Source organism: Leucoraja erinacea, chromosome 2, assembly GCF_028641065.1.
Source record: "Leucoraja erinacea ecotype New England chromosome 2, Leri_hhj_1, whole genome shotgun sequence".
NCBI lineage: Eukaryota > Metazoa > Chordata > Chondrichthyes > Rajiformes > Rajidae > Leucoraja > Leucoraja erinaceus.
The window spans coordinates 39,655,027-39,681,895 of NC_073378.1; the positions used below are offsets into that span (position 1 = coordinate 39,655,027).

General features: G+C 44.6%; 1 protein-coding gene across 1 annotated transcript in view; it reads left to right on the plus strand.

The window, feature by feature from the left end:
* Positions 1-26,869, plus strand: part of rsu1 (Ras suppressor protein 1) — a 166,726-nt gene that overhangs the window by 57,995 nt on the left and 81,862 nt on the right. The window contains exons 5-7 of the mRNA XM_055655180.1: positions 2,291-2,409; positions 11,244-11,326; positions 11,563-11,677. Of these exons, the coding sequence (XP_055511155.1) occupies positions 2,291-2,409; positions 11,244-11,326; positions 11,563-11,677 (317 nt within the window). The remainder of the gene's footprint in view (positions 1-2,290; positions 2,410-11,243; positions 11,327-11,562; positions 11,678-26,869) is intronic.

A 26,869-nucleotide genomic window follows, 5' to 3' on the forward strand; every position in this document is an offset into this window, starting at 1 on the left:
TGTTTCATTTAAAAAAAAATAATATTGTCAATAGCAATAGAATACACTCTGTGAACCGTGAATGGAACACTCAGATTATTTCCATTAGTAATACCATTACACTCTAGACAGAATCTGACCAATCTAAGTGTAAGCTGATGCCAAAATTTGCTTGCCTGTTACTTTAAGCTGATTCAAGATTGATTTTTGTCCGTCTGGGAGCACCAAACATAACTGATTGTGATACCAAGATAAAATTTTAGGCTCTCTATGGTTTTATGGTTCTTTGTTGACACATCTGTTCCAGGAGTGCGCTTGAAAGCACTGACATAGGGTAGGGGTGAATATTTTTTTATTTTGCATCATTAATGGGTTTTAATATTAAAACTGACGAATAGAGTTAATTTGATTTTTTTGTTATCCATTTACGTTTTTAAAATTGATTGCACGTAGGTGAATACAACAGTGATTTTGTGACCAAATCAAAGCAACATATTATCAGACGTATCATTTAATTGGCAGATATAGTGAGCTGTTATCAGCTGAATTGTGTGCTGATATGCAAGGATATAAACACACATTTACATTCGAGTTCACTGTCAATTATGTTGATCCAGGCAGCATTTCCAATTATACATCTTAATTTCAGTATAAGATCGAACTATAATCAAACAGGCACATGTATGGGTAAATTACCAGATCCCTGATATAGTTAGGAGCAATCAAAGTAGAGTTAGGTCTTTTGAAGTTGTTTAATTTAATTTTAAGAATTTTTTTAACAAGGAGATTTTCAGTTCATGGAGTTGCCAGAAACCTGGTTAGAAAATGGACAGAAAGCCTGAAGACAAGAGTTGGGATTTCATAGATTTATGGAGCTGTAAAGCATAGAAATGCACTGCCTGCAAAAGATATAAAATAATGTGGGGCATAGGTAAGGTGAATGGCCACAGTCTTTCCCCATGGTAGGAGAGTCTAAAACTAGAGAGGACAGATTTAAGGTGAGGGGGAGGTATTTAAAAGGGACAAAGAGGGCAACCTTTTCACACGGAGGGTGGCGTGTAGATGAATACGTTGCCAGAGGAAATATAGAGGTCGATACAGTTATGAAATGTGAAAAAACATTGAAACAGGTGCTGTACATGGATAAGAAAGGTTTAGAGGGGTCAGTGGGACTCGCTCCGTTGGACAACTCAGTCAGCATGGGTAAGTTGGGGAGCAAGGCCTGTTCCTGTGATGTATAGCCAAATGACACGGAAATGGGACCGTGAGTTTCCATTCTGACCATTTTTTTCCTAATCCCATTTGCGTGTGTTCTGAATATATCCCTCCATGTTCAAGTGTCTGCTTAAATGTCTCCTAAATCTGGTTATTGGTTCTGTACCCACCACCACCTCTGGCAGTACATTCTACTATGTTAAAAAAAAAAACAACTTTCAAATCCCCCTCTAAAACTCCTTCCTTACACCTTAAACCAGGTGCTATTTTTGTAGATAAAAAGATACCGGTAAGAGTGAGACGTAACTTTTTAGAGGTGTTAGTTTGCCTTGCATGCTTTCCTCTTTTTGATACCATACTAAGGGAACTAAATTTTGATCATATGCTCTGTGTATGTCCAGCTGAGGTTTTCATTTGCATTGTGGCTCTGAATTATGTAAGGCGATTAGTTCAAAATAGATCAGCTTCACAACGCAGGGTTTCTATAATCATTGTCTAGCACTAGTTCTGCATTTTGGTTGGATATGAAACGTGAATGCTAGCATGGCTCCTGAAGACCTGCTTAAGGAAAACTGATGGGTTGGGAAAGAATATTTTCTTCCTAGTTAGGGAGTCCAGGATTGTATTGCCTTATCATTTTTCACATCTCCATCCTTTTGTCTCCAGCGTTGTCAGCTCTACCTTGTTTAACATCTCCACCCATCTTGCAATTGAATTCTCTGGACTTCTCTGCCCCAGAAAGTAGTTGAGGCCAGTTCATTGGCTATATTTAAGAGGGAGTTAGATGTGGCCCTTGTGGCTAAAGGGATCAGGGGGTATGGAGAGAAGGTAGGTACAGGATACTGAGTTGGATGATCAGCCATGATCATATTGAATGGCGGTACAGGCTGGAAGGGCCGAATGGCCTACTCCTGCACCTATTTTCTATGTTTCTAATACTATATGTCTACAGAATATCTAAAAAATGATTTTGAAATAATCACCAGGTAAGGGAACACTGATTTTTAACATTGCTGGATGGGTGCTTGCATACCCATGCTTTAGTATGTTACTTTGCAACTAAACTTAATTTTCATTTCCCACCGTTTTCCAACAGCATGAACAGATTAAATTCTCTGCCAAGAGGATTTGGATCTCTGCCAGCACTGGAGGTGCTTGACTTGACGTACAACAATATGAATGAGAAATCCCTCCCTGGCAATTTCTTCTACCTCAGTAAGAACTTACTTTTTTTTCTAAATACTAATTTTAAGACTTTTATAGATCAATCTCCCACATAAGAGATTAGTGTGCAAAAGTAGAGCACATGGTATTGGGGGTAGGGATTTAACATGGATAGAGAACTGGTTGGCAGACAGGAAGCAAAGAGTAGGAATTAACAGGTCCTTTTCAGAATGGCAGGCAGTGACTACTGGGGTGCCACAAGGCTCAGTGCTGGGACCCCAGTTATTTACAATATATATTAATGATTTTGATGAAGGAATTAAATGTACCATCTCCATGTTTGCAGATGACACAAAGCTGCATGGCAGTGGGAGCTGCGAGGATGCTATGAGGCTGCAGAGTGACTTAAATGGGTTGGGTGAATGGGCAGATGCATGGCAGATGCAGTAAAATGGATAAATGTGAGGTAATCCACATTGGTGGCAACAAGAAGGCAGATTATTATCTGAATGGTCAGATTGGTATCAGATTGGTGTCCTTGTATATCAGTCACTGAAGTAAGCAGTTACAGCAGGCAGTGAAGAAAGCAAAAGGCATGTTGGCCTTCATAGCAAGAGGATTTGAGTGCAGGGACTGACATATGATGAAAGAATGGATTGACGTCTTATATTCACTGGAATTTAGAAGGATGAGAGGGTATCTTATAGAAACATACTATTCCTATGGGATTGGACAGGCTTGATGCAGGAAAAATGTTCTTGGTTTTAGGGGAGTCCAGAACTAGGGGTCACAGTTTAAGAATAAGGGGTAGGCCATTTAGGACTGAGAGGAGGAAAAACGTTTTCACCCCGAGAGTTGTGAATCTGTGGAATTCTCTGCCACAGAAGGCAGTGGAGGCCAATTCACTGGATGTTTTCAATAGAGATTTAGATATAGTTCGTAGGGCTAACAGAATCCAGGGATATGGGGAGAAAGCAGGAACAGGGTATTAATTTTGGATGATCAGCGATGATCATATTGCATGACGGTGCAGGCTCGAAGGGCAGAATGGCCTACTCCTGCACCAGGCATGCGCAGATTGTATTCCTCTCCGTAAGCTGTCAGCTGTCAGTCAACTTTTATAAAGTCTTCAAAAGCCATATCTCTTAATAATGAAGATGCACCTGTGTCGAAGCCGCACCCCCATTTTGAGTTGCTACATTTTGAAGGAAGGCTGGCGGGACATAAAATTTCTCATGCTCAAAAAAAAATAAAGAAAGCAACAATTCAATTTGTCCAAGGCTTTCAAATCTCCTTCATTCTGAATCAGGTGGAGAGATGGTGGGAAAAACGGGAGCACACCGGGACCTGTTGAATCAGTTGTGATCTTATTGAATGACAATACTAGTTCAAGGGACCAATTAGGGGGCGAGTTCCTTTCGCAGCTTGTGGGGAGTCTGACCAGGGGTAAAGTTGCGGGGAGAGCATTGAGAAGGAGGGGGTCGGGGATCATGCCAGTAACTCACTCACTGGGCGGTGGAGCTTACTCCTGTGTCAGCGGGAGTAACCTCAATTGGTCCCTTAATCGCGTTGACACAGGAGTAAGCTCCACCGCCCTCTGTCCTGTTATCCATCGCCCGCTGACCCGCTCTTGAGCTGGTCCCCTCGCTGTCCGGTCTATATTGAAAGAAACGGACCGGACAGTGAATGCCATGCAGAGTCACCCAGCGCAACAAGTGAGGCTATGTCCTGCTCCCGGCGGCAGTCGGAATTTAAGGATTTGCTGGAAGCGGCTGACATGAGCGCTGCCAGCGAATGGCAGGAGAGAGATGTTCAGACGGAGAGCACTGCCAGAGGTGAGCGGGCCGGCAGAAGGCACTGTGGTGGCGGCCAGTTCCGCTGTTCGGTCCTGGCGGCCGCTCGCAGCCACCCAAGCTACTTCCTTCCCCAGCCACATGCGGTGTCGGTGAGTGGGTGAGTTTCTGGCATGATCCCCGAGCCCCTCCTTCTCAACGCACCTGCTCTCCCCGCAACTTTACCCCTGGCCAGACTCCACACACGCTGTGAAAGGAACTCTCCCCTCCCAGTGGCGCTGTCTTTTTACAGCCGCTTCCCACTTTACAGCCGCTTCCCATCAGCTGCCGGCAATGAGGGATATACTTGGCTATATCTCAATACAGCAACATCGTTCTTGATGTTGCTGTACTGAGGGATAGCTAAGTCTATCCTACTTGGCTAACAACCTAACCATCGGCCTCCAAGACGCAGGTAAGTTTTTGTGCCTTATTTTTGGGTAAAAATTAGCGTCTTCATTGCTGGGAAATACGGTATTTAAAAACATATTGCTCAAAGAAATCTACTTACTGCATTATTTGTACACAAACTCCATTCTTCTCTCTTTGTTTCTTAAGATACTCTTAAGATAATAGGCAATCCATGTTTGAAAACCCGCCAAGAAACTAGCGCTGCACATGCGCCGTAGGCTGCTGCGCGTGCGCAATATGCAGTCCATGGTGCAAAGGCGGAATTTCAGCTGCCTTCAGCTCCCCTTGTCATTGAAGGCTTGAAGCAGCATTGACGGCACGTCAGCTACACATACTTTTGAGTGTTACAAGTGCCGTGGATGAAAGGCACATGAGAATTATCTTAGGTAGGCATAATTCCCCTGTGCCTTTACTATTTATATTTAATAATTACCATTTTATAATTTGTCAGGGTAGGCAGTGCCCACCTTGCCTACTCTGACGGTACGTGCCTGTCCTGCACCTATTTTCTATGTTTCTATGATAGATGTGAAATTCAGATTTTAATTTGCTGATATATGCTGTGTTCCATGTTTTTCCCTGCATATTCAGGTTGTCAGAAATTCAGAAATAAAAATTTAAAAAAACTTGGCTGCTGGAAATCTGACATAAAAACTGAAAATTCTAAGATCACTCAGCAGGTCAGGAGTATCTTTGAAATGAGAACTAATTTCAGGCTAAAAATGGTAATGTGAAGAGCATCTGAAGTGAACTGTTTCTCTTTCCACTGATGCAGTCTGATCTGAATGTTTCCAGGATTTTCTGTTTTTATTGTTAACAAAGAACACAGTTGAATGGCGGGGGCACTTTTGTCATCTATATATTACTAAAAGTCTGTTCTTGACTGGTTTTGGCCATCTGTGCTGCGATTTCCGAGAGAACACCGCCGCTTACGGCCGTCATTTTTGGCCACCTTGCTCAGAGCCCCCCTCCGCCGTATGTGTGCCGAGGACTTATCCCGTCGATGAAAAATGACAGAGATATTAATGTTTTTACAAAATTCTCCATTCTCTCTGCTGCCCCTGCTGGCGGCAGGGGAGAGGGACTATAAAGCCAGGAAGTGGTGTGCCTCACATTCTCTTCAAGATGGAGGAAGGCAGAGAGTCACGTTTCTCTGAGCTGTGAATAACACTGAACACATGTCTACTCAAATGTAAGTGTCCTTAGTGGTTCTAAAACGCTTGCACAATGTGTCTATTGGTCCTAAAATGTTTGCAAAAAGTGTCTTGGTTCTAAAATGTTGGCAAAAAGTGTCTCTTTTGGTTCTACAATGCTTGCAGAATGTGTCTTTTTTGGTTCTAAAATGTTTTTTAGGTTCTCCCCCCACTTTCCTCTCCCCCCCTCTTTCCTTCCCCCCCCCTCCTCCTCTCCCCCCTCTCTCCCTCCTCTCCCCCCCCCTCCCCCCCATCTCCCCCCTCTCCCCTCCTCTCCCCCCCTCCTCCTCTCCCCCTCCTCTCCCCCTCTCCTCTCCCCCTCCCCCTCACTCACTCCTCTCCCCCCTCTCCTCTCCCCCCTCTCCTCTCCCCCCTCTCCTCTCCCCCCCCTCTCCTCTCCCCCCCTCTCCTCTCCCCCCCCCTCTCCTCTCCCCCCCCCTCCTCTCCCCCCCCTCTCCTCTCCCCCCCTCTCCTCTCCCCCCCATCTCCTCCCCCCCCTCTCCTCTCCTCCCCCCCTCTCCGCTCCTCTCCCTCTCCCATCCCTCCATCCCCTTCCCCACCATTCCTCCCCTAACCCCCCCTCCCCTCCACACACACCCCTACCCCCATCCCTGCTCCCCACCTCTCCCCCTCCCCTCTCAGCACACCCTCTCTTCCCCTCTCCCCCTCTCCCCCTCTCCCCCTCTCCTCCTCCTCTCCTCCTCTCTCCTCCTCTCGCCTCCTCTCCCCCTCTCCCCCTCTCCCCCTCTCCCCCCCCCCCCTCCCCTCTCCCTCCCCCTCTCCCCCCTCCTCTCTCCCTCCCCCCTGTCTCCCTCCCCCTGTTTCCCCCCTTGCCCCCTCCCCCTTTTCCTCCCCCCCTCCCCCTGTTTCCCCCCTCCCCCTGTTTTCCCCCTCCCCATGTTTCCCCCTCCCCATGTTTCCCCCCTCCCCCTCTGTCCCCCCCCTCCCCCTGTTTCCCCTCCCCCCCCCTCCCCCTGTTTCCCCCTCCCCATGTTTCCCCCCCCCCCATGTTTCCCCCTCGTCCCCCTGCCCCCCCCCCCTCCCCCCCCCTCCCCCCTCCCCCCGCCCCCCCCCCCCCCCCCCCCTCCCCCCCCTCTCCCCCCTCCTTTCCCCCCCCTCCCCCCCCTCTCCCCCCCTCTCTCCCCCCCTCCACCTCCCCCCCTTTCCCCCCCCCCCCCTCTCCCCCCCCCCCCCCCCCCCTCCCCCCCCCCTCCCCCCCCCCTCCCCCCCCCTCTCCCCCCCTCTCCCCCCCCCTCTCCCCCCCTCTCTCCCCCCCTCTCTCCCCCCCCCTCTCTCCCCCCCTCCCCCCCCCCCCCCCCCCCTCCCCCCCCTCTTCCCCCCCCCCCCCCTCCCCCCCCTCCCCCCCCCCCCCCCCCCCCCCCCCCCCCTCCCCCCCCCCCCCCTCTCCCCCCCCCCCCCCCCCCCCCCCCCCCCCCCCTCTCCCCCCCCCCCCCCCCCCCCCCCTCCCCCCCTCCCCCCCCCTCTCTCCCCCCCTCTCCCCCCCCCTCTCCCCCCCCCTCCCCCCCCCCCCCCCCCCCCCCTCCCCCCCCCCCCCCCCCCCCCCCCCCCCTCTCTCCCCCCCTCTCTCCCCCCCCCCCCCCCTCTCAACCCCCCCTCCCCCCCCCTCTCTCCCCCCCTCTCCCCCCCCCCCCTCTCCCCCCCCCTCTCCCCCCCCCCCCCACCCCCCCCCCCCCCCTCCCCCCCCCTCTCCCCCCTCCCCCCCCTCTCCCCCTCCCTCCCTCCCCCCCTCTCCCCCCCCCTCTTCTCCCCCCTCCACTCCCCCTCTCCCCCCCCTCCCCCTCTCCCCCCTCTCTCTCTCTACCCCTCCTCCCCTCCATCCCCTCCCCCACCCGTCCTCCCTCCCCTAAACCCCCTCCCCTCCGCACCCCCTACCATCTTCCCTCCACGCTTCCCCCTACCTCCCCTTCCTTCCTGCTCCCCACTTCCCCCCCATAACCGCACGTTGGGGGAACAGACCCAACGGGTCTGCACTTGGTCTAGTATTTCATTGGAATTTGTTTAATAACCTATTACACTCAAGATTTAAAAAATTTGCTGTACAAACCATAATGCTGCTTTTTAAAATCCTGTCATATTGATATTCAGGCCTCTCATTGCTAAACCCAAGATCTTAAGCATTGTGTCATAATCATGGAAGCATTCTGTCTCCTTTTCATAAATTTTGTAAATTATCATTGACTTGGAGAATTGAGTTTTCCTCTCCATTAATATAATTCAGACATAACGAAGCTTTATCTTTTCACCTTGTTTCTTTACACTTGAGTACAGTGGCCGATTCTAATTAAAAATATGCAAACCTTTATTATTTTTCTCATTGAGACTTTGCACATTGTGTGAACAGATTGCAGCTTTGCCATTTTGACCTAGCTGCAATTAAACCAAGTGTTTCAGGTAATGTGAATATACATTTATTGAATGTACAAATGGATTTGTTAATCCACCTGACTGGATGTGGGGCAAGGTGAATCATCATTGCTTTAAAATGAATAAATGTAATTAAAATTTAAATCTATCTGGATGTTCTGTGTAACTTGATTCTTTGCAATAAATTGCATTTAATATTGATGGGAGAAAATCTAACCGTTCTTTTACAATTCCCGTTGTGCACCTGCATTGCATGGGTGTGAATGGCCTCAACAAAATAACTATTTAATATGTTGTCTTTTTAGTTTTGAATTCATTATTTGGTTTAAAACATTTTTTTCCACTGCATCTTTTTACAGATGGTTTTAGCATAGAAAGGTCATGACCTAGGACAAATTTGCATATGTTAGATATTAGAAGAAAAATAACTATATTCATCAACGGCAGATGTCTTGTATACGTGACCATCACTAAAGCATACCCATCCATAGGAAAAAAATGTGATTTCTATGTCCTTTTAATGACCATGAGGCAAATAGTTTCATATTCAAAATGATATTTTGATGTCTAAAAAATCTCAGTAGTAAGTTTTGTTTAGTTTATTATTGTCACGCGAAAAGCTTTCTTGTTGTGTGCTATCCAGCCAGTGAAAAGTCTATACATGATTGTAATCAAGCCGTCCACAGTCCAGATACTGGGTAAAGGGAATAACATTTAGTGCAAGATAAAGTCCAGTAAAGTCCAATTAAAGATAGACTGAGGGTCTCCAATGAGGTAGATGGTAGGTCAAGACCTCGCTATAGTCGGTGATAGGATGGTTCAGTTGGCCGATAACAGCTGTGAAAAAACTGCCTCAGAATCTGGAGATATGCATTTTGACACTTCTTTATCCCTTGAAAATGAAAAGCAAAAAATTGCCGTTGCAAACCATTCAACATAAAGCAGAAAATGCTTGAAACACTCATCAGGTCAACCAGCATCTGTGGAAAGAGAAACAATATTAATCTTTCAGGACAAAGATCCTTTGTTATGCCAAAGTATTTATCCTTTCTATTAATATATGAAAGTGGAGTAAAATACTTTAAATTATAATTAGTCTTATTTGGTCAATACTGTTATTTGGTATATTTCTAACAATATTTCATTTTGTAGGTTAAATATAAATTAGCTGTTACATTCTTGGTCATAATGATGTGTACACTAACTAGGAACACCTATATTTATTCTATGGAATACTGAAGACCTTTAACAGAGGAGGTAATATGTCTGGTAACACAATCAATGTCCTTCTGGAATCATATCAAAGTAGATTTGTCAGTCTGGTGAGCTAGTTCTTTAAAGCCTGGTGAACCAAGCTCCCAAGAAGACCACCTCTAATTTGTACTAAATGGTTTTCCCCTGCCAACATAGAACTCCCCTAAGAAAATGCCCAAAATTCATCTCCAGCACAATTTTCCAAAATTTGACAATTTGCCAACCCATTTTTATTCCAAAGCCATGCTATTTAAAGGCCAACGCTCAAACTGTACTCTTTTATCCTCATTAAGATCTATGACTGCAGTATATCTGGACTGCTCTATCCATGGAGGTCAGTGTCAATAGCACAACCAATTTATTGGAAGATCTTTGAACAAGTAACATATACTGTGGATAGAAAGGATAACCAGTGGATGCAGTATGCAGTACATAGTTTTCCAGAAAGCATTTTATAAGGTACCACTTTCACAGTTATTGCAGAAGATAAAAGCATGTGATGAAGAAAATAGGCAGGCAAACAGAAAGCAGAGGAGGCATATGAATTTTTGTCTGTTAGACTAAACATAGCAAGTGGTGTGTCACGGTGATCAGTGCTGGGTCCTCAATAATTTATAATTTAAATACATGACCTGCTTGAAGATATTGAGGGAAAAGTTACTAAATTTACTGACGGCGCATAGGTAGGTAGTAAATTAAGAGGGAACAGGGGAAATTATATTGTAACCGAGTGGTTAAAAATGTAGCAAATGTGGTATCATGTAAAATTGGATATTTTGAAAGAAAATATGAAAAAACAAAGCTTTTCTATATCAGCTACAGATTCACTTCCATTTATCCCTTGGCCAGTATGAATAAGATTAGGCTTTTTATACTTGTGGTGTTTTTTGTTAAAACCATTGGCTGCTGGCTCAAGGTAGTCTCCAAACAAAATTACCGTGAAAGCCAACATCTCAATCCCTTCCTTGACACAGGTATCCATTTACATCCGTTTTAGATGTCCTTCAATCAAATATTCTTACCTACAGTAAATTGTTACTGCATCTGCTGGTTATCATAAACCTTTTATTTATTTTTTAACCTGCTCTGTTTTATGACTTGGAACTTATGCACTGGCATGTTACCAAATGGAGGTTTAATTCATATAACAAAACACAAAGTGCTGGAGGAACACAACAGGCCAGGCAGCGCCTAAGGAGGAAATGTACAAACATTTTGGATTGGGACACTTCAGATTGAAGTTTGACCAGCACTTTGTTTATTGCTCGAGATTCCAGTATCTGCGGTGTCTTGTCCTTTGATTTATGGAAACCTGATCTAGTTAAAAAATCAAAAAAAAGGAGCAAAAATTTTTTTTTCAAACTAGAGAACACTGGGTGGTTAGTGAGCAGTGCGGTTAATGTTAAAGGTCTTAAATGCCTGTGAAGAAATTTATTTTGTATCTACTTAAAAAAGTATATAGGTTGCAAGCTGCAAATTTCATGTTAAGTTATAATGGCGAAGGTTATAAAGATTTGTCGCGATAATTGAGCTTACAATTGTTTCTTTATCTGTCTTTTTACAGGCAACAAGCTTATATTATAACTGTGTTTGTTAATTGTGTCATTATCTGCAGGATGTGATCACTTTCCTAGCTCTAGCATTAACACATAAAATCAGTTTGACCTGCTTGTTATTATTGGGTGCCCTGGGCATGTCAGAGACTTTTGCAAAGCCAAGGCTATTAATCAAGCTTGACTACTTTTATTGATTGAGCCTCAATGGTCTGGTTACATGCCATGCAGTTTATATATTGCTGTTTAATTTGCAGCCACCTTGCGTGCACTCTATCTAAGTGACAACGATTTTGAAACCCTGCCACCAGAAATTGCGAAGCTCACGAAGTTGCAGATAGTAAGTAATTTATCTAAATTTTTGAAATATCAATTTGGTTTTGCAGTTCTTGTAAATTCTGAATGAAGTCAATTCAAGCTGCTATGGTATTTATTTTTGTTGGAATAAACCGCTGTACCTGACAATATACCCTTTTAACAGTATAGACTTGCCATAAATTAAGAGAGGAAACTAGGAATTATTTGCAAGCTGTTTCATTTGAAATGTGAATTGGTCTAATATATGTCCATTTTCAGATCAGCTTAAGGGACAATGACCTCATATCACTGCCAAAGGAGGTTGGCGACTTGTCTCAATTGAAGGAGCTCCATATTCAAGGAAATCGACTGACTGTGCTCCCCCCAGAAATGGGTAAGAACAGAGGCCAGATTGCCGGCCTTAGTCCATATTATGTTGTGTTTTGTTTACTATTAACAAATAGAAACGTTTAAAGTGAATACCTAATATTTTAAAAGCTCAATTTGCATTTCTTTTTTTAAACGAAGGATAAACTCTGTAAACTGAAGTAGTCTAGAATTGAAAACTCAGACATTTAAATTAATAGCTATAACAAAAAAAATGTATTTGCAAAATCTGCATTTTTTCTACTGATTTCTCTTCTGCAATTTTTTTTTCTCAACTGTAACTGGCCTTTTATCACAAAGACAAATACTAATAAATATAATTTTAATTTTATACTTGGCTTGGTGTTGGGATCAGGGAGTGGAGCACTACATCAACACTCCCTTGTCAGTTCAGATAATTTTCATGCACAGCAGTACTGTGAAAATTAGAATTAAATGGTTCTTTGGAAGCCCGCCCCTTTGTGGAATGACTGAAGGAATGGATTATCTCACTAGACTCATGAATTTTGGATTAAAAGCATTTCTTTCCAATTGTCATGCAGCAAAGAAGAACGTGGGTTTGGATCGTGTAGGAGTTCGAATTTTCCATTTCCTTACCCACCTCTTCCATTTTCTCTGCTCATCCACTTCTATTTTAACTGAGGTCACCTGCCGGCATGTTTTGTGCAATTTACATATTTTGTTTTAACCAGGTGTTTAGGTATTAGGAAAAATGGGACAAGAAAGACAATGGACATTGCACCTCTTGTGTCCTATGTTATTTAGGCCCAATATATTTTACAAATCATATTTTCTCCTGGTATAGGAGGCCATTCAGCACATCAAGTCTGTGCCCATCAGGGCAAACCCATCAATTTATTCCTCTACTTCTTTTCTCTGTACCTTACAGACATATATTGGCAGCTTATCCATCTATCAGGCAGAGAATATTATTGTCAGGCAGGCAGTGTAGCTGGATGGCTGCCGGACAAAACCCTGCTGTCAACTTAATACATTTTAATTGCGGCAAAACCCACATTTTTAGGCTTCTTTTGCAGGACTCCTTATTGGGATTATTGTTTCTGAAACATCCAGTTCTTAGCTTATTGACAGATTTGTAGCTACTGTCAGCTGACGTGCAATGCTTGAACTGCACCCCGCACAGTGAAGTAATGGAATGCATCACGAAACGTAGATGTACAACATCTGTCTGTGACCTCTGAGGTCTATTTCTATCCTGATAAACTAATTACTGTGCTAAAAAGTTTTAAATCATTCACAAACTTGGGAATACGACTACAGTTTGGGTGGGGTCAAGGAAACAGCATTCAAGTCGCGGCCCTGTTTTCACCAATCTTTCCACCACCACGCACAAGAAGCACAAGAAGCGCAAGACAGATACCATTGCATGCAGATGTCGAGAAGTGTGTTCAGCTCTGGCTGAACAACTTCTAATCTTATGTGTGGACTCGATAAGAAGAAGACAGTTTGGGTCCATGTCAAGCATGGTTGTAAACGTATTTCCAAATTATATTGGGAAAGTCCACATACAATATGCATTAAACTATCCTCGTGAACACTATTACTGCGTTAGAAATGTTGTAGCAGGGTGCCTGGGCACATATGAAGTCAATGGGGGTCATTGTGAAAACCCCCAAATATTACGCATCCTACCCTCTGTACATCACTGCAGGAGTTCCTCAGGGCAATATCCTAGGCCGAATTATCTTCGAGAATGTTAACAATTTTGGGCCATGGGCCTGTTTCTGTTCCTTTCTTCTATCACAAGGTGAGACGTGGGGATGATCGCATTGTGTTCAATTCCACTTGTAACCATTTGGCAAATGAAAAAGTCCATGTGATCATGCTATAAGACCTAGCCAACTTCCTGGCATGGGCTGATAAATAACATTGCATATGTGGCAAATTCCCATCTCAAAGATACAGTGTAACCACCTCCACTTGCCATTCAATAGCCCACCATCAATAACTCCACTGAGCTCAACTAGATTAGCCATATAAATGCTCTGCCTACAATTCAAGTCAAAGCTTCCATCATCTGCAAGGCACAAAATTGGAGTGTGATGGAAGTGTTTGGAGTGTTCCCTCTGCTTGAATGGATGGATCGCCAACAACTGGAGTAAGGTCATTGCTGTCCAGGACAAAACATTCTGCTTGATTGATTTTGCATCTACCATCCTAAACATTTATCCATTCCACCATTGACATACCCTCGTACAAATGTGTATAGTGAATAGGGAATATTTGATGGATAGGGAAAATCAGAGTAGATTATTGTGCTTTAACCTGTTTGTGATGATAGGTGAATGGTGATATTTTGAGTGAATTTAAGATTGTAGGTACAGAAACTTGTAACAACAAGTTTGAAGGCATTTCTAAATAGAATTCTGGCTGTTTTGGACATTGCTCAATATGTCGTATGGCAAATTAAAATATAGTACAGCCTACCACTGCATTCTAGCTACTGCTGATGCTCATATTGAGTAATCTGAGTAAAGGTGAATTTCATGCAATTCTTACAACTTAGCAACGGGAAAAAAAAAATACCTTAAAACTGAACAAATTAACGGATGAGCTTTTTAAAAGACAATTGAGGTTTCTCATTACTGAATTCACATCGTGCGAGACAGCATGCATTAAAGTCAAACATCCATTGGAAATGTCATCCACGCTTTGCCTTTGTGTGCATAAGTGTTCATGTCATGATCTCCAACATAAATTACATAATTTCTTCATTCTGTAGTTCAAGCGTTCAACATTTGCAAAGGTGCTGAGATTCTCTCTCCTGGTCTATTATAGTGGAACTGGCCAGTTACTTCATGCCCAGTATAAAGTATCAGGTGATGATACCATGAATTGCTGCAAGGTTAGCAGTTTGATTGGCCCATTGCCTAGTCTTTATTTATAGGTCACATTTCTGAAGTACAAAGTCCCTTCTTCCAAATCTAGACAGCTACTTTGACAAGGGTTTAGAGAGGGCCATGAAGCCTTTGATTGAAAAATGGCAGTATTCGATATAGAGGAAAAAATTGTGAAAATGGTTACTGAAAATACCATTTGACACCACACTTGCAATATAAGCTCGATGATAAGTTGACCTTCTACTGGAAATTTTTCATAACCATTTTACAGAAGCATTCACTAGACATCACTCTCCATCCCTAAGGCAATTTGGTGTTATTGCACATATCATTCACTATTAGAACCTATGGGGCCAAATGGTTTGGCTGTGAAACTTCATTAGATTTGCGCCTGAAATTCAATGGTAGAAATTTTGATTTCCCCAGAATATTCACATATCATCAATCTTGGATTATTGCGCAGGTGGAGTGTTTTAATAGTATGAATCATACTTCAAAGTAGATAGTAAGTTTTAACCACCAAGTGACTGATACATGTCCAAAATGATTACTACATAAAGCTACAATTAAGAACATTGATGGTTGGTTAAATTTAGTATTTAGCTTGTCAGGATCTTAAAAAAGTTTTTAAATTTAGTGATGCTACTTGATGTGTGATGTTCAATCTTTGCCTTTTTCAGAGCAGTATGTTAATCTTTGGGGATAGCAAATTATTTAAAGTGAAAATTAGTATTTGGCTGCTGCAAGGACCCTGCTGTCTTTCTATTAGGAAGGTCATGTATGTGCAACTGATCCTGCCCAGCGAGAAACTGCAAAAGAATGTGCACCAGGGAAGCACAGCGGCATAGTTAGTGTAGCCGCTGTTTCACAGGTCCAGTGACCCAGGTCCACACGTGACCTCTGATGTATTTGTGGAGGTTTCATATTCTCCCTGTGGCTGCGTGGGTTTCCCCTCAGATGCTCCAGTTTCCTCTCACATTGCCAAATGTATGTAGGTTGGTAGGTAAATTGGTTACTGCAAATACTGTGTGAGTGAGTTGATGGGAACATGCATAAAACCAGAGGCAACACTTCACTCCAGTTCGACGCATCTTCTCCGGCTGCCAGATCGGCTTTCAACTGGCGACGGAACCGTTCAATCAGGCCTTTTGCTTGTGGATGATGCGCAGTCGTTCGAATCCGGTTCGTACCCAAGAGGTCGGTTAGTGTTTGAAACAGCGCAGACTGGAATTGCGGACCCCGGTCTCTTGTGATCGTACTTGGGACCCCAAAGACCGAAATCCATCAGTCAACAAAAGTGCGGGCTATTGTTTCCGCTGAAATATTGATGACTGGGATAGCATCTTGTCATCTTGTGAACAAGTGCGCAGATATGTGTAGTTTCTTGACGGTGGGAGTGGGCCGCCCAAGTCCAGGTGCACGTGCTCGAAACGGGTGTTCGGTACAAGAAACTCACCGAACCGGGTCCTACTGTGCCTGGAGATCTTGGATTGTTGACATGTTAGACAAGTCTTCGCCCTTAATCCAACGTCACGCTTGAAGAAAGGCTAGATGAAACGTTCGGGGGTAGGTTTTATCGTAGCCTTCTTGCCCGGATGTGATAAGTTGTACAGCACGCTGAAAACTTCTCGACGCATCGTCCTAGGCACGAACGGCCTTGGTTTGCCAGAGGAAGTGCTCATTTAATGGTTTCTCTCGTGTCACCGATAGATACATCTTCCAATTTTAGTGCTGTGTGCGTCCAGTGGCAATGGACTAGATTGGGATCGGTATGCTGTGCGCGTGCTATGGCATAAAAATCGATGAATGTGGCCGCATTCAGAGCAGCAATTTCCAGTCTTGATAGGGCATCGACAACCGGAGTTGCTTTTCCTTGAATGTGCCTGATATCACGGGAGAACTGCAGAACAAAGTCCAAGTGGCAGATTTCCCGTGGTGAATAGCTCCTCACACTTGTACGAGTAGTGTATGTGAGCGGTTGGTGATTCGTATAAATAGTGAAGGGATGGCCTTCCAACAGATGGTGGAAATGCTTGACAGCGAGGTACATAGCCAAAAGTTCTCACCCAAATGTACTGTACCTCATCTGAGTGGGTGATAATTTTGCCGAAAAGAATGCTAGGGGCTCCCACCTGCCATTGACTCTCCGCTCCATGACGGCTCCCACGGTGTTGATGGAGGCATCAGTGGTGAGTGAAAATAAGGCATTGGGCCTCTGATGGACCAGCATAGTTGTGTAGGTGAGAGTACTCTTAGCGGCGTTGAAGGCTTGCACTGCATCCTCGGGTAAACACAGCAGTTTCTTTGAAGACAATTTGACCGAATCTTTGAGTAAGTTGGTTAAGGGTAATAGGGAACCTGCGACATTCGGTAGAAAGCGGTGGTAGAAATTAATCATTCCCAAAAATCGCCGTAATTGGTTTAATGAATTTGGCACTGGGTATTTTTCGGATTTCCAGCACTTTTGATTCACCAGGCAGGATGCTGTTCTCTGTCACGCGATGCCCGAGGCAAGTGGGTTCGTGAGCGCCAAACACGCATTTGTTCGTGTTAATGACAATACCATATACATTGAGATGCTGGAACAGTAAACCAAGTTGTTTCTTGTGTTCGTCATCGCTGGAGCTCGCTACTGACACATTGTCGATGTATGCATAGATGAAATCGAGGCCGGAGAGTACGTGGTCCATGAAACGCTGGAACGATTGTGCTGCATTCCATAAACCAAACGGCATCCGTAGAAATTTGAACTTCCCGAACGGAGAAACCACGGCTGTCTTGGGAATATCGGCAGGCTAGACCGGAATTTGATAATACGCGCGCACGGGATTGATGCTTGCAAACACCCGCTTACTCTGCAAAAACTGCCAGTGTGGGATACTGTATCGATCTGGAATAGTGGCATGGTTTAGTGAACAGTAGTCGCCGCAGGGTCATCAATATCCGGGAGACTTCTTCGGGACCATGTGAAAAGGTGATGTCCAGGAACTCCTAGACCTGCGGATAATCCCCAGCTCCAACATATGGTCCAACTCGGCCTTTACAACTTTGAGGCGATCTACGGTTAACCTGCTTGCTCTTGCCAAAACTGGTGGGCCGCGGTTCCGAATATGATGCGTGACAGAGTGTTTGATATCATTGTGGCAGTAAGACTGAGTTATTAGTCGTGGAAATTAGTTAAGTAGCTCCTGATATGGGCCGGTGCTGGGTTGGAGGCTGGTAAGGTGAGAGATGGTCTTTGCCGGACGGCAGATGCAGTTCACCTGTGTGCGGGTGCAGTAATCACTGAAGCGACAATTTTTTAAATCAACCAGCAAAGAAAAGTGTGTAAGAAAATCCGCTCCAATAATGGGTTTTGATATGTCGGCGACTGTGAAATTCCAGCGAAACGTTTTCAGTAGACCGAAGTCGAGCGTGACTAATTTCTGACCAAATGTCTGTGTGCTAGAATTGTTCGCGGTGGTAGGAACACATCCGGGGTTAGGGTGAAAATGCTTTTGCGGACTGGGAGCAACGACCGATAACTCGGCGCCAGAGTAAATGAGATATTGCATACCTAAGATGTGGTTGCTGACAAAAAGGCTGTGGCTAGTTTGCCCATGGGCAGCAGTCGCCTCTACTGCCGGGCCTCATCATTACCCCGGTGTTGATGTTTGTAGAAGGAGCAAGGAGTTTGACACGACCGGGCAGCTGCACCATATTTCTGGTGTTTCCAGCAAATGCGTTGGATGTCGCCGACCCCCAAGGTTTGGGTTAAACCTGAAACGTGGATGGTTCTGCTCGGCTGCCAAAGCCTCGTCTTGTGCAGCGAGCACTGCAATTTGCTGTTCCTGCTGTGCATTTTCAGCTTTACTGTTGTTGCATTAATCACAGTCACCTGCAGCGCAGTGGTTGCCTCCATGACAATGTTGGCCTGTTTTGCGAGCTCGCCTATGCTGGCCGATTGAAACATACCTACAGGTGCCCCTGCACCTGAGTAGGCATGCAGCTGAGAAACATCTGTTTCCAGACATCGCCGTCAATCTTTTAGTCTACCGCCAGCCTGCGCCAGTTGGCTTGTGATATTGAGGGGGTGAAATCGAGCTTCTAGTATTAAAAACCATGCTCTTGAGTTGGTTGTAAAAAGAGTTGGGACATCGAGCTTTACTTCGCCGACTGACAACGTGTCACTTTTATCATCATACATTTCGTCAGCAAGTGGAAGGGTGCGTGTAGCGCCAGGGTCACCAGTTGTAGGATTCACTGAATCCCACGGCAGAATGCAAAGGACAAACGACGTTTAGCTAATCTAGACACCTTGTGTCACGTTTATTCCAGAAGCCCCTTTTACCTACATTCTCATCAATCATAACCAGTATAGAGATAAGGCCAATTAGTGCATCTGACCTTAGAGTTGTTATTGAGCTCTTGTGGCTGTAAGGCTGCTGACGAGTCGCCAGCGATGACAGGCTGTTTGCAAAAGAAACATGGGCGTGAAGGGGCCACAGGCTACCCTCCAGCCCACAGGAACTGATCCAGTCGAGAAAACATTGGAAAATTATCACCAATGCATCCACAATTTCTAGGACCACCTCTTGAGTACTCTAGGATGCAGACCAACAGGCCCTGGGGATTTATCTGCCTTCAGTCCCAACAGTTTACCTAACACCATTTCCTGCCTAATGTGGATTCCCTTCAGTTCCTCACAGTAGATCCTCAGTCCCCTAATATTCCTGGGAGATTGTTTGTGTCTTCCTTAGTGAAGACAGAGCCAAATTACTCGATTAACTGTTCTGCCATTTCCTTGTTTTCCCATTATAAAATCACTTGTCTCTGACCGTAAGGCAGCTACATTTGTCTTCACTAATCTTTTCCTATTTACAAATCTAAAGAAGCTTTTACAGACAGTCTCTATATTCCCCGCAAGCTTTCTTTCATGTTCCCCCCCCCCCCCTCCCCCCCCCCCTCATAATTACCCTCTTTTTCCTCCTCTGTTGAGTTTTAAATTTCTCCCAGTCCTCCAGTTTGCTGCTTCCTCTGGCCAATTTATATGCCTCTTCTTTCTTTAGCCAGAGGGTGGTAAATCCGTGGAATTCAATGCCACAAATGGCTGTGGAAGCCAAGTCTTTGGGTATTTTTAAAACAGAGATTGACAGGTTCTTGATTGGTAAGGGTGTCAAAGATTACGGGGAAAATGCAAGAGATTGGGGTAGAGAGGGAAAAATAGATCCACCATGATTCAATGGTGAAGCAGACTCGATGGGCCGAATGGCCTGATTCTGCTCCTATCTCTTATGGTCTTATATTAACAATTGGATGTAGGAGACATGATTAGTAATTATGCCAATGATATCAAAATTGGTGGTGAGCTGGACAGTGAAGAAGGTTGTCTGTGATTGCAACAGGATTTAGATCAACTGGGAAAGTGGGCAAAAGATTGGCAGATTAAATTTAATTCTGACAAATGTGAAGTGATTCAAGACTTACACAGTATGTGACAGGCCAGGGAGAGTATTGGAGATCAGAGACATCTAGGTGTACAAGACATTAATCTCTGGAAATAGCGACACAGGTAGACGGGGTTGGGAAGAATGTATACGGAAGACTGGACATTCAGCACAAGAATTGGAACATCATGTTATGGCTGTAGAGGATGTTGGTCAGAACACACCGTAAATATTGAATGCAGTTCTGATAGCTATGTAATAGGAAGGATGTGATTAAGATATTTACTGGAGTTTAGAAGGATGAGGAGGGGGTCTAATAAAAACATATACAATTATAAAATGACTGGACAAGCAAGATTTTTATTTTTTTAATTTCAAAATAGACTTTATTCAAATAATAAATATATACAATACGTAAACCGTGCGAAAAAATTCATCTGACATTTTCGGAGGCTCGACACCTTGTTCAATACAGTCTATACATTTCTCAAGTCTGTCCCACACCTGTGCCACTCATGTGACCCCCTGGCATGGGATACCTTCCCTTGTTTTGAGGGGCGTCTCCACCATACAGTGCCCCCCATGTCCAGCAGCGGAAGGACATTAGACTGTGGTCCTCCCCCACAGAGCCTTGGAGTTGGCAGAAAAATGTTCCCAATGTTGGGCGAGTCCAGAACCAGGGGCCACAGCCTTAGAATAAAGGGGAGGCCAGTCACCTTAAGACTGAGGTGAGAAAAAACGTTTTCACCCAGAGAGTTGGTAATTTGTGGAATTCACTGCCCCAGAGGACAGTGGAGGCTAAATCACTGGATGGATTTAAGAAAGAGTTAGATAAGAGCTCTAGGGGCTAGTGGAATCAAGGGCTATGAGACAAAGATTAACTTATATAGGAGTGATGGTAAGAACAAAGTATGGAGGAGAGAAAGAACTGCCCAAGATCCAAAGCATACCACCTCATCTGTGAAACCAGATGGTGGGGGTGTTATGGCCTGGGCATGTATGGCTGCTGAAGGTACTGGCTCACTTATCTTCATTGATGATACAACTGCTGATGGCAGTAGCATAATGAATTCTGAAGTGTATAGACACATCCTATCTGCTCAAGTTCAAACAAATGCCTCAAAATTGGCCGGCGGTTTATTCTACAGCAAGGCAATGATCCCAAACATACTGCTAAAGCAACAAAGGAGCTTTTCAAAGCTAAAAAATGGTCAATCCTTAAATGGCCAAGTCAATCATCCGATCTGAATCCAATTGAGCATGCCTTTTAAATGCTGAAGTGAAAACTGAAGACGACTAGCCCCCAAAACAAGCATAAGCTAAAGATGGCTGCAATACAGGCCTGGCAGAACATCACCAGAGAAGACACCCATCAACTGGTGATGTCCATGAATCGCAGACTTCAAACAGTCATTGCATTTACATGACATTGCTGTGTCCCAAACATTATGGTGCCCTGAAATGGGGGGACTATGTTTAAAACAGCTGTAATTTCCACATGGTGAAACCAAAATGTATAAAAATGGCCTTTAATAAAATCTGACAATGTGCACTTAACCACATGTGATTTTTTTTCTATTACAAATCTCAAATTGTGGAGTACAGTGGCAAATAAATAAAAGATGGCTCTTTGTCCCAAACATTATGGAGGGCACCGTATGTTGGGCTAAATTTTCTGTGGTCAAAAACTGATGAGTACGAAGGAAATTTTCCCTACTATATTATTTTAAGCAGTTGAGGGAAAAGAGGTTCCCTGCTGTGTGTTGATAATGATGATTCAAACAACTGGTGAAAAAATCCTGATAAAATTAACGTATACAGTGAACAGAGGGGAATGTTAAGATACAGGAATAATACAGCACTGGAAGAAACCATTTTGATCCATCTGTCCACCCACGTAGGATAATATGCTTTAGTGCAGAAGAAAAGCTTACAATGAACTCAATAGGCTCGGAAAATTAAGCACCGCCAGATAATGTGTGACTACTTCATTTACCAAAAATATACTGCTGTAGATTTTGAAAGGCATCATCCCTTCATAAACAGCACTATATTCAAGTTAGTAAATTGTCTCATTCTATGATAATTGAATCGATGAAACTGCTATTGCCTCACTTAACTTTTCTGATATCAGTTCTTGGCATGTTCCATTATTCAATAACACATGCAGGAAGCGTTTCACCTTTCTGTCAGACAGAAGCAATAGCCTTAGCTGTTGTATGCTCCAGTGCTTCCAGCCTGGGAATTCACACCCATTTCCCTCATCTGCAACTCAAGCAGCTGCAGCATTCTAACAACAGGCAATGGGATTGGGTAATTGTATAAGATAAAACTGCTCAATTCCAAAGCCATGGTATAGATCATATATCAGAAGGGGGACAGGGGTGCCGTCCTGTATTGCTGCCCTGCCAGCGGCTGTTAGGCCTTTCACCCTATTTTTTTTATTTTTAGCAAGTTAAAAGTTGTTTTGGGGTTATTCTAGTCTTTTATGTGAGGGGTGGGGGGAAACTATTTTTCTCAGTCTCTACCTGGTCGGAGACGCGGCTTTACTCCGAGCCGTGTTTTCGCCTCTTCCTCGCGGCCTACCAACAGACTGGAGCGGCCTTTTCCTGCCGGGACCGGCCGGAACCCCAGCTTCGGCGACGGCACAGCGCTGAGGCACCATCGTGGAGCGAGCGATGCCTTACCCGGGTTGCTGTGCGGTGGGCTACGGAGTGCTGAGACCTCCGACTCCAACATCCAAGGAGATGTGGCTGCGGGCGTCGAGCCACGGGCGGCGCTGAACTTTAAACACCGCGGAGCCTGGGATCTCACGCTGACATCGCCAGTGTCGGAGCTCCGACCAGCGTGGCCCGTGGACTTCAGGAGCCGCGGTCTCCGGGGAGGAAGCGGCCGCTCCAGAGACTCTGAGCCGCCAGAACTCCATCATCCGGAGAGAGGGCCTGAAGCATCGGGCTGCTGTAGCAGAGACTGCAGAGGCCTCAATAGGCCTGACTATGGGTGAACAGGGGATGGGACTGGACTTTTGCTGCCTTCCCCCACAGTGGGAACCATTGTGGGGGGATGTTTTTATGTTTATAGTTAGATTCTGTTAAATTCTTTAATATTGTGTCTTTAATCTGGATTTTTAATTTATGTATTGTGTTGTTTTTTTAAATATATAAATTATGATGTTTTTATAAGTGATATAACAAGCTCTTATATGTATTTTATGATATTTAATATGCAATGCATTTTTAATGTAATGTTGCCCCTTGTCTGGACCTTGAGTCCGTAATAAAGTTTATTATTATATTATTATTATTATCTTTATTCGTGTGCTGCAATGGCAAGTCAAATTTCACTACACCAATTGTTGTATGTGATAATAAATGTTCTTTGTATCTCTTGTATCTTGTATCTCTCTATTAAAACTGTGTGTGTGTGTGTGTGTATGTGTTATTTTGCATGTGAAACGTATCTCCTGGAAAACCAGACGCAAAACGCGGAGATTTTTACAATTTCGGTAGGGATTTAATTTATGATTTCAGAAATCCACTCCTTGGTCAATTATTTCCCCAGATTTTGAATAAAATTGATCACAAAACTCAATTTTTAAAATATAAACTGCGCTCACCAGCTGCTGACGTCACAATGCCCACATGCCGACCAATCCAGGCCCACCTGCCTCCAGGCCCCGTCCCCCCGCCGCTGTGGATTAAAGGCGCAGAGAGATCGAGAAAGTTCTGCTGAACCACCATTCTACAGCTCTGTTCCGCTCTAGCTTCTTTGTTCTACAGATCTTGGGGCAGCGACTCCTCACTCCTCATAGGTTCTCCTCATACAGCTCCGTTCCACTATAGGATCACGTGCTGAATCTTCTCATCACTGTTGGCGCAGCTCGTGAAACCCTGCGCGCTCATTCCAGCTGTGGGTTTCCAGAGTCAGAAGCCGCTTCTCTCTCTCTCTCTTCATTCGCAGCAGCCCGGCTCCCCTCCACCCCCCCCCCCCCCCCCCCACTCCTCTTCTCACCTCCTTCCTCCCTCTCTCCTTTCTACCAAAGATCCTGTACACGATCATCTGTCCCACCCCCCACCCGGCCCGGCTCTGTCACGCTGGCCCGGCTGGTCCCCCCGCTACTTTTCACCGCCGTCAGATCGCTCCGTGCCTCACGCTCGGGCTGCCGCCCTGCCCCTCTTCTCTTTCTTTCTCTCCCCCCCTCTCTCTCTCCCCCCCCCTCTCTTCCCCCTCTCTTCCTCCCCATCTCTCTATCTCCTCTATCTTCCTACCCTCCCTCTCTCTCTCCTCCCTTTCTCTCCCTGCCCCATCCTCCCCTCTTCCCCTTCCCTCTCCACCCTCCCTTCCCCCCACCTCCCCCTCTCTCCCCCTCTCAGCCCCCCCTCTCTCTCTCCCCTCCTCCCTCTCTTCCCCTCCTCCCTTCCCCTCCTCCCATATCTCTCTCTCCCCCTCCTCCCCGCCTCATCCACCCTCCCTCTCCTTCTCCCCTCCACCCCCCCCTCCCTCTGTCTCCTGCCCTTCTGTCTCTCCCCATTCTCCCTCTGCCCTCATTCTCTAGACACGCCTGCGAGTTGGGGGCTATGCGTAGTGGATAGGGCGGTTATGGGGTAAAAGGAGCAAATTAATAATATTAATATAATATCAAGGGGGATAGTTAGTGTGTGTGTGGGGGCGGTTAGTGTGTGTGACGCTGCATGCGGTCGCCCCCCAACACGCATTGGGGGAACAGACCCAACAGGTCTGCACTTGGTCTAGTATATACTTAAAACACAACCGCCTCCTATTCCCTGTTCATCTTCAACCACAGGTCACACGGGAAGCTATGCTGCATAGCGATTATATGCAACTCTCCAACTGAAATAGGCTTTGTGGTTAAAAAGGATCATGTGTCAAATGGTTTTGCATGGTATAGCTAAACTGGTAACTGAAAGAAAATGTGGTACAAAATTCCAATGCGCAACGTTCGGTACATTAACATTTTTTTAAGAACATTTAAAAAGGGAGAGAACAGCAATGGTTTTAGGTATTTTATTTGTTTACACATTTAGCCTTTTATGTGTGCAAGGCTTCAACACACATAGTATCTCACCAGGAGGGGTTTGTTAGCCATTATTCAAACCTGGCAGAATTTGCAATTTATTGTCCATATTAAACAACCTTGGGAATTCCAATCTTTCATCAAGTCTATGACATTATTTTGGATATATTCTGATCATACATTGAATGCATGGCTGATCTATTGATTAAGGGCATATTGATGCTTGGAATTACTCTTGTGTAAGGCATAACAATATAAAAAAAAGACATAAAGAAGCAGGCTCAATATTAAAGTTTAAATGAAAAGCGACACATTCCATGTGCTGGCCTTTCATAGGTACTGGACCGGACTATTCAGTCATGCATTTTTGCCATCATTTAATTAACCTTTGCTGATTTGTACATCACCTCTCAAATAATTCTTCTCATCTTAATACTGCAAGAGTACATTTAATCTACAAGGCTAACCTGCCTCCTTGCTACCATATGTTTTCTACTGGCCTTATAACCTGGAATATTTAAGTGCAGGCCATGGCCTGGTTGGTTAGAAGACTTATAGATGAGGATAATGGGTGTGAATTCCCAGACTGGAATCACTGAAGCATACATCAGGTCATGACACCTTAATAAACCTTGTGCCTTGTAGATAGTGGAGGTTTTGGCTCATTGTTAAATATACTGATCTTAATGTGTTCAATAGCCAGAGTGCTGCCATCATTGTTGGAAAGGGGGAACACTTGCCTGGCTTCCACCCCACTTTGAGGTACGAATGATGTTAGCTTGTGGGGTTGTTGGAGGCCTGATTAAGCTGGTAATTTATCTTGCAGATGCACCAAATGGATCAGGGGCGCCTGGTGTATTTGAGTTGGAGCAATTGTCATGGGTGTTGGAGCAAGACACATGGGTGTTTTACAGCTTTTTACAATCTAAAACACGAAGCTTGTTGTGAATTCCTGACAATAGCGGTCACGAAGAATTTGGTTTTCCTGTGCCTTTTAGGTTGGTGAAATTATCTGGACAAGGCAAGTTTACATTTTGGTTGCAGCTCCACTTAAGAGATTGGTGCTGCCAGACTTGTAATCTGAATCCTTCGGATAAAACATTTGTAAAACTTGACAACTAACATATAATATATATTGAATTCTCTCTTCAGCTAGAGCCATCTGTGCTGTTAAATTGTGATGCCACATCAACTGATTTAGACTTTAGACTTTACAGATACAGCACGGGCGGAAACAGGCCTTTCGGCCCACTGAGTCCACGCCAACTAACCATCTCCCTGTACATTAACGTACACTCACTCAGGACAATTTTACAAATTATTGAAGGCAACTCATTTTCGAATCTCCACATCTTCGGAGTGTGGGAGGAAACCAGAGCACCCAGAGAAAAGCCACACAGTCACAGCTGAGAAAGTACAAACTCCGTACAGATAGTTCCCGTAGTTAAGATCAAACTCAGGTCTGTGGTGCTGTAAGGCAGCAACTCTACCGTTGAGCCACTGTGCCACCCTTTGGTTTATCAACATTTCATGAAATAGACCATTATTGGATAATCCTCTCTGTTTTTAAGAATTTCAGTAATGTTGAGGATTACAAAGGTGGATTAGAAATGCAATGACAGGGGTGTAGTGACAGATGTTTATACCGATTCAAGGATTCCTCCTTTGTCACTATGATTGAAGACAGGGGTTTAGGAGATTATAATCGACACGCATTCACGGGCTCTCCATGAGACATTCAATGATGTCCAAAGATAAATCTTCAAAACACAGTTTCTTAATTAATAGTTTCTTTATTGTTGTAGTATAAACAGTGAGATATTCATCCAAACTTCTTGTTTAAGTACATTTTGATCTTACTTGTAGTCAAACTCATG